Consider the following 17,849-nt stretch of genomic DNA (forward strand, 5'->3'; position numbering starts at 1 on the left):
GAAGCGTCTCTCCTCACCCCATCGTGCTTGCCTGGCTGCTATGGCAGAAGGAATAATCTGCCAGCATCTCACAGTAATTACAGGGTGTTAGTTTTGCCTCGCTGCAAAAGATAACAGTGCACCCCCCCCCGCACACGTTGGGGAAAATGATTAGGACTTGGCAAATACTAAGAGCTTTTGACGAATCAAACAGATTTAATTGGAAGGGGAAATTAAAATTCTTTCAGTGGCTTCCTTTAATTTAATAATAATAATAAGGGTTGGTTTTTATATGCCGACTTTCTCTACCACTTAAGGCAGAATCAAACTGGCTTACAATCATCTTCCCTTCCCCACAACAGACACCCTGTGAGGTGGGTGGGGCTGAGAGAGCTCTAAGAGAACTGTGACTAGCCCAAGGTCACCCAGCTGCCTCCATGTAGAGTAGTTGGGCGTTAAGCTGGTTCACCAGCTTAACGTCCAACACTCATTTGGGGGAGTGGGGAATCAAGATCAGAGTCCACCGCTCCATATAAAATATGTTCTCCCCAAAAAAGTGTAAGCTGCCAGCCGGGCTGCAACTTTTAGCAGACAAAATTTGGGTAGAGTAATTGGTTAAAAACTTTCAGTCCATTAAAAAGTTGTCTCCGATTCTATTAATATTTAATAGAAGCAGTTATAAAAATTGCAGATGGTAGGCAGATGGAGAGCCAGCATGGTGTAGTAGTTGGGAGCGGTGGGCTCCAATCTGGAGAAGTGGGTTTGATTCCCCACTTCTCCACATGAAGCCAGCTGTGACCTTGGGCTAGTCACAGTTCTCTCTGAACGGTCTCAGCCTCACCTATCTCACAAGGTGTCTGTTGTGGGGAGAAGAAGGGAATGAGATTGTAAGCCGGTTTGATTCTCCTTATCAGCATATAAAAACCAACTCTTCTTCTCCTTCACTCACACATTGTTTATTCACTCTTTGTTGGCTTAGTGCATTTCCCTCTGCCCTTCCTCCAAGGCGCTCCCCTTCTCTATCTTCACTACAACCCTGTAAGGTAGGATAGGTGGAGAGAGGCTGACCAGCCCAAGGTAATTTCCATGGGGATCTGAATCACTCAGTCCCAGTTCAACACTCTGACCACTATACCACATTTCTAAGCTGATGCCTCACCCGCCATGGCTCTGCCTAAGCTACAAACCAATGTTTTTTCCTCTCAAAATTCTTGTAATACACTTTAGAAGAAGAAGAGTTGGTTTTTATATGCTGACTTTCTCTACTGCTTAAGGGAGACTCAAACCGGCTTACAATCACCTTCCCTTCCCCTCCCCACAACAGACACCCTGTGAGGTAGGTGGGACTGAGAACTGTAACTTGCCCAAGGTCACCCAGCTAGCTTAGTGTGTAGGAGTGGGGAAACAGATCCAGTTCACCAGATTAGCCTCCGCCGCTCATGTGGAGGAGTGCGGGATCAAACCCGGTTCTCCAGATCAGACTCCACCACTCCAAACCACTGCTCTTAACCACTACACCACGCTTAACCACTACATCGCTCCAAACTATCACCACTGCTACACCACTCTTAACCACTACGCAAACAAATGCAGATTAACACAATTATTAGTTGCTTTACTCAGAAGTAGTCCCACAGAGTTCAACGGCGCTTACGATCAAGTTCAGTGTGGCTAAGATGGCAGCCTGGGATTCCTCTAATTTGATGACAGCCCTCGTTACAAGCCCGCTAAGATGACAGATCATAACTATTTTAGTGCAGTAAGATGCTGGGGGGGGGGGTTTCGGGCAGCAAGCGTCTCAGCTCTGGCAAAGTCCTTTTGGGGGGGGGGGTGTGCGCTGCGAAGCTTCAACTCTGATTCAGCTGGACAGCATGCAACTCTTAATAGATTCTGCCCGGATCGAGAGCTCAGCTCCATACTGGCCAGGCAGTTTGTTCCCAAATAAACCCACAAAACTGGTTCTTCTGTTCACCGCACACAAGTTTTAAACAAACAAAACACTGGGAGACTGCTGATTTTTAAAGTTTATGGGTTACAAATTTGGGTGCCATAGCCAAGAAATTAGGTGCTTATTTTGCTGTGGATTCTGGGGTTCGCTGGCAACCCACCTCTTGAGATCCCCAAGGAGTTTTCAAATGGGGTTGTTGCGCATGGTAACAAACACATGTAATTATTAAGTAAAGTGCATCTGACATTTTGGAATCGTGCTCAAGGGGTTAGCTGCCTTGGTGGCCCTGATGAGGGCAGGAAGGAGGGGTATACATTTTGTCAATAAATGTTTTTAAAAAAAATAGATCCAAAGAACCTTGTGAGCAGAAAGAAGTCAGCTGCTATAGCTCTTCTGCACAAGAGTTCATGCAGTGCTATGACGGGTAGGTTCTCCAGCAGCTCTTATGTTTCTGCTTGGGCAAGAGATTGCCACATGAAGATATGAAGCTGCCTTATAGTGAATCAGGCCCTTGGTCCATCAAAGTCAGTATTGTCTACTCAGACCGGCAGCAGCTCTCCAGGGTCTCAGAGGTCTTTCACATCACCTACTCGCCTAGTCCCTTTAACTGGAGGTGCCAGGGATTGAACCTGGGAACTTCTGCATGCAAAGCCAATGCTCTGCCACTGAGCCATGGCCCCTCCCCTTTACGCAAGGAGACCATCTTTGGATTTCATTGTGCCTTCTCTCATGCAGCATTCACACACAAAGACAACCTTTCCACAAGTGGGAGGCATCTTCCAGACGCAGGAGGGCATCTTTGGATCCAACCAAGGGGTTCCCTGTATGGTGGTTGTTCTTTGGAAACAATGGAAAGGTACTTCACGCAACAGGGCTTGTTGCCCTCAAGAAGGAGCGCCTGCACCTTAGGCGTAGCTGGAGAAACTGGGGAAGCCGTTTCCAAGAGTGGTGTTAACGTTTTGCCATCTTGTCCCCTTGTTTCCGCATAACCTGTCTGTAACCAAGAAGATAACTCCAAGGGCTTTGCAAAGGCACAGATGTCTCTTAGGTGCAAGGAAGCGATTAGGTACTTAAGTCCCCCAACATACTCTAATAGGATCTTCCATCCCACAAACTGTCTGCCCATTTGTTGTTGTTTTTTAAAATTAAAGTCTTAACAGAAATCCTTTTACAACAAAGTCAAAATATGGCACATTGATTCAACTGGCCTGAAGAAGAAGAGTTGGTTTTTATATGCCGACTTTCTCTGCCACTTAAGGGAGAATCAAACCGGCTTATACAATCATCTTCCCCTCCCCGCAACAGACACCTTGTGAGGTAGGTGGGGCTGAGAGAGCACTAAGAGAGCTGTGACTAGCCCAAGTTCACCTAGCTGGCTTCGTGTGTAGGAGTGGGGAAACAAATCCAGTTCACCAGATTAGCCTCCGCCGCTCATGTGGAGGAGTGGGGAATCGAACCCGGTTCTCCAGGACAGACTCCACTGCTCCAAACCACCGCCCTTAACCACTACACCATGCTAGCCTGCCCAGTAGGGAATGCAAACAAAACTCATGCTCCATGGATATCTCCTAATTGGCTAGACCTCAGGACTAACCACACAACTTTCCTGGACAAAAGAGAAGCAGCAGCTGTTAGAGGTGTTTTGTTTTTTGATGCCATCAAGATACAGCCACGGGGTTTCCAAGGCAAGAGGAATTCAGAGGTGGTTTGCCTGCCTCCCATCCAAATACTAACCAGGGCCGACCCTGCTTAGCTTCTGAGATTGGATGCGATCAGGCTAGCCTGGGCCATCCAGGTCAGGGTATCACTGTTTAAAAAAGAAAATGGGGGGGGGGGAGAAACATATCAAAGCAATCTGATGGCTGTTCTGCCGCGTATGTGGATCTGCACAATCACTGGGAACCCAAGGATAATGTTCTCATCACAGACCCTCCCTTTACTGGCACAAAAACTGAGCTAAAAGGCAGCTGCCAGGAGACATTTCGAGGCACTCCCATCATGTACTCTGCGAACAACCCTTTGGTGGAGCATGGGCGCGGTGACATGCAGCCAACGCTGTAAAATTACCTCCAACGAGCCAACCGGAATTGCCAGGAGCTCAACGAACCGAGAGCTACAGAAATGTCGATGGAGCTTAATTTAAACTCTGCAGGATTTTCATTAAAAAAACAAACTAACAAACCACAGTCAAGATAAAGCCACGTATCTTGCGGCTCCAGATATCTGTCACCGTAGGGGACCCAAGACGTCATTGTGGCAAACGCCTTGTTTCGTCAGGCTTTGGAAATTTAACTCATGAAGGATGCGCGTTGCCTCAGCAGGAAGATACTTTAGGCAGCAATCGGAAAGAGGGGAGAAAAGGACTTTCCCAATCATTACGTGTTAAGGTGGTAATTCTCAAATTTTGCGCTGCAAGGAATTCGTTGGTTAAAAGAAAAAAAATCAATAAAAGCCTGGGAGACCAAAGAACCTATCTGAAAGGAAATTTAATTCATGCTAAAGCAGAAAATAATGCAGCATTACATTGCTGGCCTTCCTGTTGGCAACTATGTTAGGTATCTCTGTTTCGAACCGCTCTCTCTGTCCCTTACCCTACACACACCCTTTTTAAAAATAACATCACAGGAGAAGAAGAGTTGGTTTTTATACCCCACTTTCCCCTACCTTTCAGGAGTCTCAAAGCGGCTTACAATCACCTTCCCTTCTCCTCCCCACAGGTACCTAGTGAGGTAGGTGGGGCTGAGAGAGTTCTGAGAGAACTGTGACTGGCCCAAGGTCACCCAGCAGGCTTCATGTGTAAGAGTGGGGAATCAAACCCAGTTCACCAGATCAGAGTCCACCACTCATGTGGACGAGTGGGGGGTTGAACCCGGTTCTCCAGATTACAGTCCACCACTCATGTGGAGGAGAGGGGAAACAAACCCAGGTCACCAGATTAGAGTCCACATTTGGCCAGATAAAATCATTCAGGGGGTTGAGCCTGCAGGCCACCCCGTGAGTGATCCCTGATTTAGAAGGATGCTTTGCAAGAGCGTGACCCAGGCTTTCAGGTGTCCTTGGGCTTTAAAAGAGCCTTTCTGGAGTAGCAGCCTGGATTTTAGAAGCAAGGTGACTGGGCAAAAATAGAAATCCTTATTATTAGGCAGAAATTAGCTGCATCAAATCTACTGAAGAAGCCTCCTGCGACCCCAATAATGAGCAGCGTCTTCTCTAATAGAGTTGCAGAGGAAAATTGAAAGACTATCAAGTTAATAAGGGGCTGCCTTATACTTTCTTTGTTAAAAAGACTGCCAAGGGCTAGCTTTCTTGCCATTTCCCCTTGCAGCGGGATGTAGCTGGCCAAGACTTGAAATGTACTCCGTTCTCAGAACTGTCAGAAGCAGAGAGAAGCACATTTAGCTAAAGGGAAAATGCCCGGCAGGGAGTTGCACAACACCAGCCTCCTTCCAAAAGGCAGGATGAACCAGCCTTCAGTTGGTGACGCACACGAGGCAAGAGGAACCTTTGCTAAATCTGCACGTTGCCTGAAGAGCGCCTCCACAAAAGGGCAGACACTTAGAGGCAGATCTACACGAGAGACACAGACTGCGGTGGGAGAGAAGCTGCTATGGGGAACGGGGTGGGCTTCCGGCTGTGTCATGATTCTAAGGGAGCCCAGTTATGTGGTGCTGCATGTGGAGGTCAGGCATTCTTGCGCCATCTCAACTTCACCCCCCCTCCTTTAAAACAAGTTCTTAGCCCTTAAGGCTCTGATCATGCTTCAAAGTGTATGGGAGAGCCACAGAAGGGCCTAAATAAGACCTCCAGGACAGCCAGCATGGTGAAGAGTGATGGTTTGGAGTGGTGGACTCTTATGGGAGGGGGCATGGCTCAGTGGTAGAGCATCTGCTTGGCATGCAGAAGGTCCCAGGTTCAATCCCCGGCATCTCCAGTTAAAGGGACTAGGCAAGTAGGTGATGTGAAAAGACCTCTGCCTGGGACCCTGGAGAGCCGCTGCTGGTCTAAGTAGACAATACTGACTTTGATGGACAGAGGGTCTGATTCAGTATAAGGCAGCTTCATTTGTTCACGTGTTCGTGGGACTGTTGTAAGGCTTACCAAGATCAAGCACTGAAAACCTAGCCATGGAAACATTAATGATTTGCTACAGTGTCCAAGGATCCTGGATGTGGCCCCTTTGTCTTTCGTACAGTCCCCACAGATTTAAAGGGCCACCCTGGGGTGGTAACCTTAGCAGGCCAGGCAGTGAAGAGGGCCACCTTGCCTGGGGGTTGGACTGGATATCGCCGCTCTCTATAGCAGGCTTTGGATATGTAAACGACTGTGTCCCTATGCAAAGGGGCTGAGAATCTAGGTTAAAAAGTGTGCTGACTGAGCAAAACATCTCCCTTTACAGGGAGAGAGCGATTAAGACGCTCAGACGGAGAACGGAGGAAGCCGAAACAAAGTGGAGCTCAGCTGGCTCAGGATATTTAAGACACACACAAGGAGGAAATAATGAGGGTAAAGCGAAGTAATGAAGATAAAGCTTCTGTCTTTTTCAGGGCCGGAGGAAGACATTAGAAGGCACACTTCCCGGCTGCAAGTTATTGAAAAGGATGTCAATTTCAAGGGGTTATTGAGATGGATGAAGCAGAGGATGGAGACCTAAAGAGCTTCAGAGGAGAGCCTGTGGGTATGTTGTCAGCAGAACAGGGAGAAAGACAGAGGCAAGAGATAATAGGCGGACTGAATCAGAGAGGAAGAGAGCAAAGAATAATTGAATGTCCTTAATTAGTAGGCAAGAGCAACTAAACGTGTACAATCATCTGGGGTGAATTTGGGGGGAGGAGGAAGGACGTGAGCGCCTATTAGTGGTGGTAGAAAGTGCCGTCAAGTCGCAGCCAACTTAGGATAACCCTGTAGGATTTTCAAGGCAAGAGATGTTCAGAGGTGGTTTCCCGTTGCCTGCTTCTGAGTAGCAACCATGGACTTCTTTGGTAGTCTCCCGTGCAAGTACTAACCAGGACTGATCTGGCTTAGCTTCTGAGATCTGACCAGATCAGGCTAGCCTGGGACATCCTGGTTAGGGTAAGTGCCTATTAATACTAGGGAAGAAACCAGAGAACTTCTGTCCACCGCCCCCAAACACACACACAAAAGCAAACTCTTCTATAAGATCGATTACTCCATTGATTTCACACTTTCCTGTATGTTCTCACAATCTATCTGCTGTCTGGTAATGATAAGGCTGTTACTCTATCCGTAGTTAATTCTTAGCTGCTGCTTTGAAGATACGGCGACAGTTATAATCAAGTTACACCTAAATTTTCATTTGCATACAGGCACTCTTTTTGAACTGGAACTGGGGGGGGGAAGCAAATACCTTATGCTTATGACATGCTTTCAAAGATGGAAGTGCAAGGCAAACATCTGGTGGAACTTAGAAGCCAAGATTTTCTGTCACGTTCTGTGCAGCTCATTATCACTCACATGATCACATGAAGCTGTCTTATACTGAATCAGATCCATGGTCCATCAAAGTCAATATGGTCTACTCAGACCAGCAGCGGCTCTCCAGGGTCTCAGGCGGAGGTCTTTCACATCACCTACCTGCCTAGTCCCTTCAACTGGAAATGCCGAGGACTGAACCTGGGACCTTCTGCATGCCAAGCAGAGGCTCTACCCTCCCCATCAGTAGCAGAACATTGTGCAAAAACCAGGGAAAATGGCAGAATTATAAAAAATAAACCATGCAAACGGGGTTAAGTCTGTGCTGCCACATGTGCTCCAGGGGATTTCACACAGGATGCTGCTGTACACCGGGTCAGGCCACTAATCCGCTCATCCCGGGATGATCCACTGAGGCTGGCAGCAGTTCTCCAAGGTCTCGGGTCTTTTCCTAGCCTGTAGTCCTTTTTAAAACATGGAATGAAGCTGGGACCTTCTGCGTGCAAAGCATCTCTTCTCCCACTCTGGTAAGAGTGGGGAGAGCCCTTTGCTGACTGCAGTGAGAAAACCATGGATGGGCTGTGGCTCAGTGGTAGAGCATCTGCTTGGAATGCAAAAGGTCCCAGGTTCAATCCCGAGCATCTCCAGTTAAAGGGACTAGGCAAGTAGGTGACGTGAAAGACCTCTCTCTGAGACCCTGGAGAGCCGCTGCCAGTCTGAGTAGACAATACTGACTTGGATGGACCAAGGGTCTGATTCACTATAAGGCAGCTTCATGGGGATAGGCCATGGCTCAGCGGTAGAGCATCTGCTTGGCATGCAGAAGGTCCCAGGTTCAATCCCCGGCATCTCCAGTTAAACGGACTAGGCAAGTAGGTGATGTGAAAGACCCCTGTTTGAGACCCTGGAGAGCTGCTGCCGGTCTGAGTAGACAATACTGACTTTGGTGGACCAAGGGTCTGATTCAGTATAAGGCAGCTTCATAAGAACATAAGAAAGGTCCTGCTGGATCAGACCAAGGACCATCAAGTCCAGCAGTCTGTTGACAGAGTGGCCAACTAGGTGTCTCTAGGAAGCCACAAACAAGACGACTTCATGTATTCATGTGTGTTTCCAAGCCCAAAACCCTAGTCTCCAAAGGTCTGAGCTGGGCAGGGGGTCCCCTTTCCTCCCAGCTATTTTCTGGTTGAGTTTCCTTCCTTTATTCCAAACTACTCAGAGCAGTGAATACTTGGATTCAGTTCAACGGCCCTTTAAGCAGTTCCTGGTATTTTTCATAGCCACATTGAAGAAACCACAGAACAGTCATTTTCCCAGTAAAGCAAATGGAACTCTCTGACAGACACGAACGACCAATCTGACGGCATGACAGACTGACTTTATTTTCAAAGTGGACCGGTACTGATGGCACCCTGACTGCCGTCAAGGCAGTGAGAGCAGCATGACATGAAAAAAGAAACCCAGAACACTCAGCTTTGGAGTACAGTCAGAAAACATTAACGCCAAAGGCAAGTTAGTAAGCTCTTTGGCAGAATGTGGCAAAAGCAGAATTCAGGCAGTAAAAAGAAAACAAAATTCCTTAACTTCCGAGAGGAAACCGGCCTTGTACGGTTGTTTCTCCAAACCAAGCTATCAGTTCTCTCTCATTTGTGATGTATTTATGCATACCAAGCAACCATGAGCTTAAATCTTGGTATAACATTTCAATCACTGTGAGGGGAGGGGGAGACTGTTACTAACAAGAAAATAAACATTGATCTTCCCAGCATTCTCCAGACGCCAAGTGCGAAGACACGCAACTCTTTCTATTGACAGCGGTATGAAAAAGGAATCATCGCCCCTTGGGGGATAAGTTCACTCTGTGTGTTTCGCTGTTACTTCTGGTCAAACATGTTTTTGGTAGGTTATTGAATTGGTGCAAAGATGCCAAGGGTAACAATGCCTCTCATGACACGACATTTCAGTGCTCTGCAACAACAACAAAATGGCTTTTCTGGACTAGATTTGCTATTTTTGCAGGATCTCTATCACTGATCCAAACAATATCACAACATAAAGGCTGACGAAGAGTCTTCAGGTCGCAGCATCTTTCTGAGATTATTCTAAATGAACCCACGGTATGCGTACCTGGCATTACCCTCCCTTGCTGAATGTCTTACAGTCACCGATAGGAGTTACATGTTCTCCCACTGGCCATTGTTGTGTGGGCTGACTTCCTCCTTTGGCCACATCCAATGAAAGGACTCACGAAAACACGGCACACGTTCATCAGCACTCCTCGATGGTCTCAGCTCCCCGCTTCTTTTCTCAGCCGCTCCAAGACTTCCTCGGGAGTCACAGGTGCCAAAATCTTCACTACTTTTTCTCGGGATTTAGCACCCTGTCACAATACATTTTTTTTTAAAGGGTTTCAGATGGCTTCCCAGACTGAGATTCACAGAACACTGGGGTATTTTGAAAGCAGTATTGTTACTTGTGATCCCAAGGGAGGCAGGGAGGGTTGGTGTTTAAATGGTTAAAGAAATACAGCCACGGTCAGCCAATTGGTCACATTTAAGCCAAGTATTTAAAACAATGATTCATCAGAATGTAACAACAAAGAGAGAACATAAGGTTTGCTTAGTTTATGTCTATTATGCATACAGTAAATAAACATTTCTTAGAGCAGTAGATGAAATTGGTAGCAAGATGAAATTGGTAGTAAGAATATTCTTAATGTACCAGAGTAAGAAATGTCCATTTAAGAAAGCCCCAACTAAATGTTTCAAAGAGAATGAAAGATTATTAATAAGTATCCAGACTTTAGTTTAAGATCTGTATTAGTTTTCAGCTTAAGATGTGTTCTCTTTATATTCTTATTTTAGTTACTGTTTTTATCTCTAGAATGGCTCGGAAATGCAAATTTTGTGATATTTGATCCCTCTCCCCCCCATCCCTTCTTTTTTTCTGTATCCAAAACTTTATAAATAAATAAAATAAAAAACCAGAGAGAATGATGCTAATACCTAAAATTACCTACTGTCTTCTACAAAATGGTGGCAGGGATAGACCACAGCCCGCCAGTAGTCCTAGTCTGCACTCACTGGTTGATGGCGTTTTTGCACGGTGGACAACGTGGACCTTGCTCTAATTCAATATTTTATGCCTTTAAACAAGAGTGAACACGTGAACACATGAAGCTGCCTTCTACTGAATCAGACTCTTGGTCCATCAAAGTCAGTATTGTCTACTCAGACCGGCAGCGGCTCTCCAGGGTCTCAGGCAGGGGTCTTTCTCAGGCATAGTCAGCGTCGTCTAACACCAACCTGCAATATCTTAAGAAATGTTGAGTATGCCATTTGCTTTTAAATTTAGCACCCACCATGGGACCACAGGGATGCTAGTTAAGAAACAATGCAGACCAGACTAGAATGAAGGCAGCTCTCCTTGATGTGGAAGACTTCAGAGCCTAACCTCTCAGAAGCTTGGCAGAAGTTACTACTTTTTAGTGACGTATAAACTGCAGGCAACTTCTGTGGGGGGGGGCTATCTGGGATTTTATTATATCTGTATTAAAACTAATGTTTAAACTGCTTCCCAAGGAAAGGCGAGATGTAGATATTCTGATAAATAAATACACTAGATCACATGAATGCTCCTCCTCGCTTCAGCAGATTAAATGAACTCACACTGGTGAAACGGCTGTCAAAGTGGACCCTCTCTACTAAATGTGGTAAAAAGGTAAAGGTCCCCTGGTCAAACACTGGGTCATTCCTGACCCATGGGGTAACATCACATCCCGACATTTCCTAGGCAGACTTTGTTTTATGGGGTGGTTTGCCAGTGCCTTCCCCAGTCATCTTCCCTTTACCCCCGGCAAGCTGGGTCCTCATTTTACCAACCTCGGAAGGATGGAAGGCTGAATCATCTTGAGCCAGCTGCCTGAAGCCGACTCCCGTCGGGATTGAACTCAGATCATGAGCAGAGCTTTTGACTGCAGTACTGCAGCTTACCATAATTAAATGCCGGCTATTTGAAACAGACTCATGGTGACCTCGGGGCCATGAGACTTTCAAGGCAAGAGAGGCCTAAGGAAGAAGAGTTAGACAATGAGTGTGTGTGTGTGAAGTTGCCTGCCTCTGCGTAGCAACCCTGGACTTCCTCGGTGGTCTCCCATCCAAGTACTAACCAGGGCTGACCCTGCTTAGCTTCTGAGATCTGACGAGATCAGGCTAATCTGAGTCATCCAGGTCAGAGTAAAAGCTGAACAGAGGTGGGTGGCCATTCCCTTCCTCCACATAGCAACCCTGGACTTCCTTGGTGGTCTCCCATCCAAGTACTAACCAGGGCCGACCCTGCTTGGCGGCCAAACTCTGATGAGACTGGGCTAGCCTAGGCTGCTACAGGAACCATGCTATAACAGAACTCAGCGCACTGTACCTTTTCTAACATCACCTCGCTTTTCTTAACTTCAAGGACCTTGGCAAGATAGCGGCACAGCTCTGCATTGGCCTCCCCTTCGGACGGAGGTGCAGCAATCGCCACGCCCACTGCTTCTGTCGTCAGATCTGTAATGAATATTTGAAGAATATTTTTCCCCCACAGACATAATGGCATGTTATTTAAACACATGTTTGGGAATCCTGCTGTCATCCTAAATCAGCACATCCTTTTAAAATGCAAGTAATGGGGTAGAGGAGAGCCCCGTGGTGCAGAGTGGTCAGCTGCAGTACTGGAGTCCAAAGCTCTGCTCACGACCTGAGTTCGATCCCAACGGAAGTCGGTTTCAGGTAGCCGGCTCAAGGTTGACTCAGCCTTCCATCCTTCTGAGGTCGGTAAAATGAGTGCCCAGCTTGCTGGGGGTAAAGGGAAGATGACTGGGGAAGGCACTGGCAAACCACCCCGTAAACAAAGTCTGCCTAGAAAATGTCGGGATGTGACGTCACCCCATGTGTCAGGAATGCTCCGATACTTGCACAGGAGACTATCTTTACCTAATGGGGTAGAACTTTCAGGCTCACTCTGAAAAGGCTGGGCAAACATAACGATTTATGTTTTTTAAATACACATTTGGCAATCCTGCTGTCATCCTAACTCAGTAAACAAACACAAACCTTTATTGGTATAATTACGATGCCCATAATCACAAATCCATATAAAATACACTTAAAGCATAATATAGATTGGATGGATACAATAAAATTCCTTATAAACTAAGATATTATAAAATATACTAATTAAAAGCAGTTTTAAACTTAAGCACTTCTGCGAGATATTAGTTATTTCAGGGATCGAATCGTTCAAAAGGAACACATTTAAGATCATTATTCAAAAATCTTTTGGTAGCTAATAAAGTAGATAGCAATCTTTTCCGCAGACATTCATAAAGAGGACATTTTAAAATTATATGATCAATGGTGTCAATAGAGTTAAGAGTTGCAAGAGCATAGACGTTTGTGCCTTGGAATCTGGGAATATCTACCAGAGAGCATCTTAGATGGAAAGGCATTTACCCTGGCCAACAGAAAAGCTCTATAACTCAGTAAACTTCATCACATCCTTTTAAGATGTAAGAAATGGGGTAGAACCTTGAGCACATGCAGCTGCCTTCTACTGAATCAGAGCCTTGGTCCATCAAAGTCAGTATTGTCTACTCAGACCGGCAGGGGCTCTCTAGGGTCTCAGGCAGAGGTCTTCCACATCATCTACTTGCCCAGACCCTTTAACTGCCGGGGATTGAACATGGGACCCTGTGCATGCCAAGCAGATGCTCTGCCCCTGAGCCACGGCCCTTCCCCAGACCTTCAGGCTCAGTCCGAAAAGGCTGGACAAAGCTGAGAATGAAACGCTTCTGGCCAAGCAGAATTCTACAACAGATTCCAAAGTTAAGCTTAGACTTACACGGCAGGAGTTAGGTTGGCCTAGAAAACCCCTACAGCACATTAGGCTTTGCCCAGCATACTCTGCAGCAAGCCTCTGCTCAACACAGCACGAGGTGGCAGCTGCTGACACATGCCTTTTTCTGCCATAGTCATCCAATGAGTCCTAATACAGGCCGGAGACAGCCAGACGGGAATCAGCATTTTCCAACATAAGCCCCGTTCCAGTCCAGAAGCCATTTATCTCCAATGGAAACCCCCAAATCCAGCCTGGATTTGACAACCTGGCACCACCAACCCTAGGCTGAGCAGTTTGCCAGAGTACAATGTACAGAGTAAAGAATTAGGTTGTAGCAGAGAACTAGATCTCGCTACGCAAATGTGCGCAGTACCCCCAAAGGACGGTTTGGTCAAGATAATTTTCAGCCGCATCACTCCCAAAGCAGGTTACAGTTAACTCCCTCAACAGAAAGGCAGTACAGGTTGACCATCCCTTATCCGGACTGCTTGGGACCAGAAGTGGTCCGTATTTCAGATCTTTCTGTATTTTGGAACATTTTGGAATTTCTGCATATACATAATGAGATATGGGGAAAGTTCGAACATTCTATAGTTACATTGGCGTAAGCCCTACTGGGATAGACCCAGCCCAGATCTACACACGGTCTCTGGCAGACCGTGTTTGTAGGTTTTTGGCAATTTATAATACCACTAGATATGAACAGTCCACCCCTTCTGTAGTCCCACCTTGCAATAGTTAAGACGTTATGAAAACCTTGAAAATTAAAAAGGGTTATGCCTTGTAGATATCAATGTTCTTCAAACAAATATATCTTAAGAAACTATATTCGGCAGCTGCAGAATCAGGAGCTATAAAAACGAGGCCTTCAGATTTCTCATATACCTGTTACAGCATTTTGTTTAGATCCAGGTTTGGCATGAACAGCAATGGTCACAGAGCCAGTTTTATCAGTTGCCACAGGGCTGGAAGGAACATGAGGCGTTACTGCATCCTTCCTCTGAGCTTTCCCCTGAAAAAGAGAGCAGAGAAAACAATGCAACCCATCTGAACTTTTAGGCAGCTGTACTAAAAGTTGAGGACCTGTGCTCTTATCCCGTGACTGCTAAGATTACTCAGGAGCTGCCTGAGGTACCTTGTCAAATGCCTTGTATGAAAGTGTACACACATTTTTTTGGGGGGGAGGTTGGATGAGATTGAGCGGCAGCATTTGACCAAAGGCCAGTTATTACATTTGTGACAGAGGTGAATTGTATACTGGGAACTTCCCTTTAGACGCTCCAGTCTCTTAGCTCCTAGGCTACAATGGTTCCATAAGAACATAAGAAAAAGCCCTGCTGGATCAGACCAAGGCCCCTCAAGTCCAGCAGTCTGTTCACACAGTGGCCAACCAGGTGCCTCTAGGAAGCCCCCAAACAAGACGACTGCAGCAGCACCATCCTGTCTGTGTCCCACAGCACCTAATATATTCGGCATGCTCCTCTGATCCTGGTATAGGTATGCATCATGACCAGTATCCATTTGGACTAGTAGCCACGGATAGCCCTCTCCTCCATGAACACGTCCACTCCCCTCTTAGTGCTTTCCAAGCTGACAGCCATCACCACATCCTGGGGGAGTTCCACCGTTTAACCACGCGTTGCATGAATACTTCCTTTTATCAGTTTTGACTCGCTTGCCCTCCAGCTTCAGCAGATGACCCCGCCTTCTGGTATTATGGGAGAGGGAGAAAATCTCCTCCCTCTCCGCTCTCTCCCTACCATGCATAATGTTATAGACCTCTATCCTGTCTCCCCCTGTAATGCCCAGATATAAGGACTGGTTTAGAACACTATGTATTCATACACACACACATGGAAGCTTTGTGAAGTTGGCATCCGGGAGCCATGAACCAACAAATCATGCTCTCTGTGCCTGGTACGGCCTCTCACCAGTAGAGAGCTCTGAATTACGTTCATCTTCAGGAATGTGGTTTCTGGTTACCGAGCTCACAAGATCAGGCACTCACTAAGTTACGCCTTCAGCCAATGTCTATAGGTGGTGCTGGTTGGAGTGGGGTGGACGCTTGATGTGCATTGGTGCTTTTGTGTATCAATCTGCTTGCCAGCAGCCATGGGCCTACCCCATGCGAATGCATAAATGATACTGACTTTCCTTTGTTTCCCGGGTGAGTAACTCTGCATCTTATTTGTGGGTTATTTCACCCCCCAGGTCTGTGTTCAGCTAAACAAAGAACTGTTGCTCTTTTAGATTGCTTTATGCAGCAAAATGGAAAGGGGCAGATACTCCTGGGAAAAAAGACTGGATTATGAAAATGTTTGAACTGGTGGAAATGGCAAAACTTACAGCTACTTTAAACCAAAAAGACAATGTACGATTTATGGGGGAATGGGAGGCTTGGATGAAATACTGTGAATATGAATTAGGACTGGGGAAAATGGAAAAGTACCTTTTACTCTGATCTAGATGACATTAGATGACACTATTAACACAAAGAAGTGTAATTAATTATATTGATAGACTACTGTAAATGAAATTTAACTGAGATATAAGAATTATTAAGATCAGATCATATCACGATGGGATAGAATACTTTATTAAGAGGCGGACAGAGGTGATGGGGAAGTCAAAAAAATTTCCTTTATTTTTTATTAAGTACTTAAATAATTACAACATTAGTTATGATTTAGATTTTCATATTATTTTCATTGTTGTTTGTTGATATGGAAAATTTATATTATAAAAACCAATAAAATTTTCAAAAAAAAGAAAAAAAGAACTGTTGCTCTTTTTAGCCTCCTCCTAGTTGTCTTCATTGGACTCTATAAGACAACCAGGGCACTTCGCCCCCAGCCGCCTTCTTTCCAAGCTAAGCAGCCCTAAGCGTTTCAACCGCTCCTCATAGGGCAATTGCAACAGTGCAGGTACGGGATCGTGCACGTTTCCTTGGCTGCAACAAAGGCCTCCCGACATTTGCACTGCAGACCATTCTCTCTGCACACAGAACGGCGCCACTCTTTCCCTGCCGTCTCTATGGTAAAAGGCCTCCCTGCTTTTCCCTAGAGCAGCAAGCAGTGGTCGCTAACCCCCCCCTTCCGGGTGCCGCCCCTCGACCCGAGGCTCCAAATCATCTTGCTAAGCCCCCTCCTCTCCTTTACAACCAACCTTCCGGGGCATGGCGCCCCCGAACCGTTCCCTCACAGGGGCCGAAAGAGGCGGCCACAGACTCGGGCCGCGACGGGAAGCAGAGCGGGCCAATCCGAGCATCGCGCCCGGGCCGCGACGGGAAGCAGGGCGGGCCAATCCGAGCATCGAACGCTCCGCCGCCCGGTCCGCGCATGCGTGGCGGAGCGCGCCTTCCGTGACAGCGAGGACGGCGCGTTCTACCGCGCTTGCGCAGAGCCTGACAGCTGGATGTCATCCTGGATAAAGGAGGATTTATCAATCGGCCCAGGAGAAGCGTGGAGAAACTTCGGGAAGTGCCCTGTTCAGTAAAAGTCTTCCTGTCCCCCCGCAGATCCTTTGAACTGAAAAGCATGGCGCTTGCATGATAGCAGAAGAGGCACTCTGCACATGCTCAACCTACAGTTCTTTAAAGACAAATGCACTTCATAAATATCAGCTGAACTCGACCTAATATACTAGTTTTGTTTCGAAATTTCAAAAACCCTTCACCTATCAATTGCCATTGATGGAGCATCATGGGGAGGGGCTGTGGCTCAGTGGTAGAGCATCTGCTTGGCATGCAGAAGGTCCCAGATTCAATCCCCGGCATCTCCAGTTAAAGGAACCAGGCAAGTAGATGATGTGAAAGACCCCTGCCTGAGACCCTGGAGAGCTGCTGCTGGTCTGAGTAGACAATACTGACAATGATGGACCAAGGGTCTGATTCAGTATAAGGCAGCTTCATGGGGATAGGCCATGGCTCAGCGGTAGAGTATCTGTTTGGCATGCAGAAGGTCCCAGGTTCAATCCCCGGCATCTCCAGTTAAAGGGACTAGGCAAGTAGGTGATCAGAATGAAATTCAAGGATAATTGTGGGGGCTGTGGCTCAGTGGTAGAGCATCTGCTTGACATGCAGAAGGTCCCAGGTTCAATCCCCAGCATCTCCGGTTAAAGGGACTAGGCAAGTAGATGATGTGAAAGCCCCCTGCCTGAGACCCTGGAGAGCCGCTGCCGGTCTGAGTAGACAATACTAACTTTGATGGACCGAGGGTCTGATTCAGTAGAAGGCAGCTGCACATGTTCAAGTAAAGCATCCAGACCTAAACAAACTATCTTCCAATCTTCACTTTATATTTTAAGAATAAATTCATAACAACTGGCTTTTGTGATACCAATTTTTCCAAATGCACAGCAACCCCCACCCCCCGGTTAAATACAACGTAATGATTAAAATCACAGATGCAATCTTTATTAGTGATAATTCTGCTTTCCTTTATGACTCAAATTTAAAGAATGCAAGGTTCGTTGTATTGTGCAGAAATACAGTCATACCATCCACAGAGATCACAACAAGTATAATACGGGGGGGGGGGAATACAAATACTCTGCTTCAGGTTCCAGGTTATGAGTAGCAACATGTTAAAGAGATTAAGTTAAATACTTATATACA

At 46.5% G+C, this 17,849-nt stretch overlaps 1 protein-coding gene across 1 annotated transcript; it reads right to left on the bottom strand.

Moving 5' to 3' along the window:
- Positions 1 to 9,597: 9,597 nt before the first annotated feature.
- Positions 9,598 to 16,501, bottom strand: C20H15orf40 (chromosome 20 C15orf40 homolog). The gene is made up of 4 exons (XM_056865938.1): positions 16,400 to 16,501; positions 14,120 to 14,246; positions 11,777 to 11,904; positions 9,598 to 9,737 (listed from the first exon to the last, which is right to left on the bottom strand). The coding sequence occupies exons 1-4, from the start codon at positions 16,499 to 16,501 to the stop codon at positions 9,645 to 9,647; spliced, it is 450 nt and encodes a 149-aa protein (XP_056721916.1). The 3' UTR covers positions 9,598 to 9,644.
- Between the last annotated feature and the right edge of the window lie 1,348 nt (positions 16,502 to 17,849).

The sequence above is a fragment of the Euleptes europaea genome, chromosome 20 (assembly GCF_029931775.1).
Source record: "Euleptes europaea isolate rEulEur1 chromosome 20, rEulEur1.hap1, whole genome shotgun sequence".
Taxonomy (NCBI): Eukaryota; Metazoa; Chordata; class Lepidosauria; order Squamata; family Sphaerodactylidae; genus Euleptes; species Euleptes europaea.

What these genes read in the sequence shown, in the direction of transcription:
- C20H15orf40 (XM_056865938.1), bottom strand. Translation starts at nt 16,501, where the DNA reads ATGCTCGGATTGGCCCGCTCTGCTTCCCGTCGCGGCCCGAGTCTGTGG. An exon ending in GGGGCGCCATGCCCCGGAAG is followed by an intron (nt 14,247 to 16,399) that starts GTTGGTTGTAAA and finishes TCTCTTTTTCAG; the next exon opens with GGGAAAGCTCAGAGGAAGGA. An exon ending in GCGAGGTGATGTTAGAAAAG is followed by an intron (nt 9,738 to 11,776) that starts GTACAGTGCGCT and finishes GTATTGTGACAG; the next exon opens with GGTGCTAAATCCCGAGAAAA.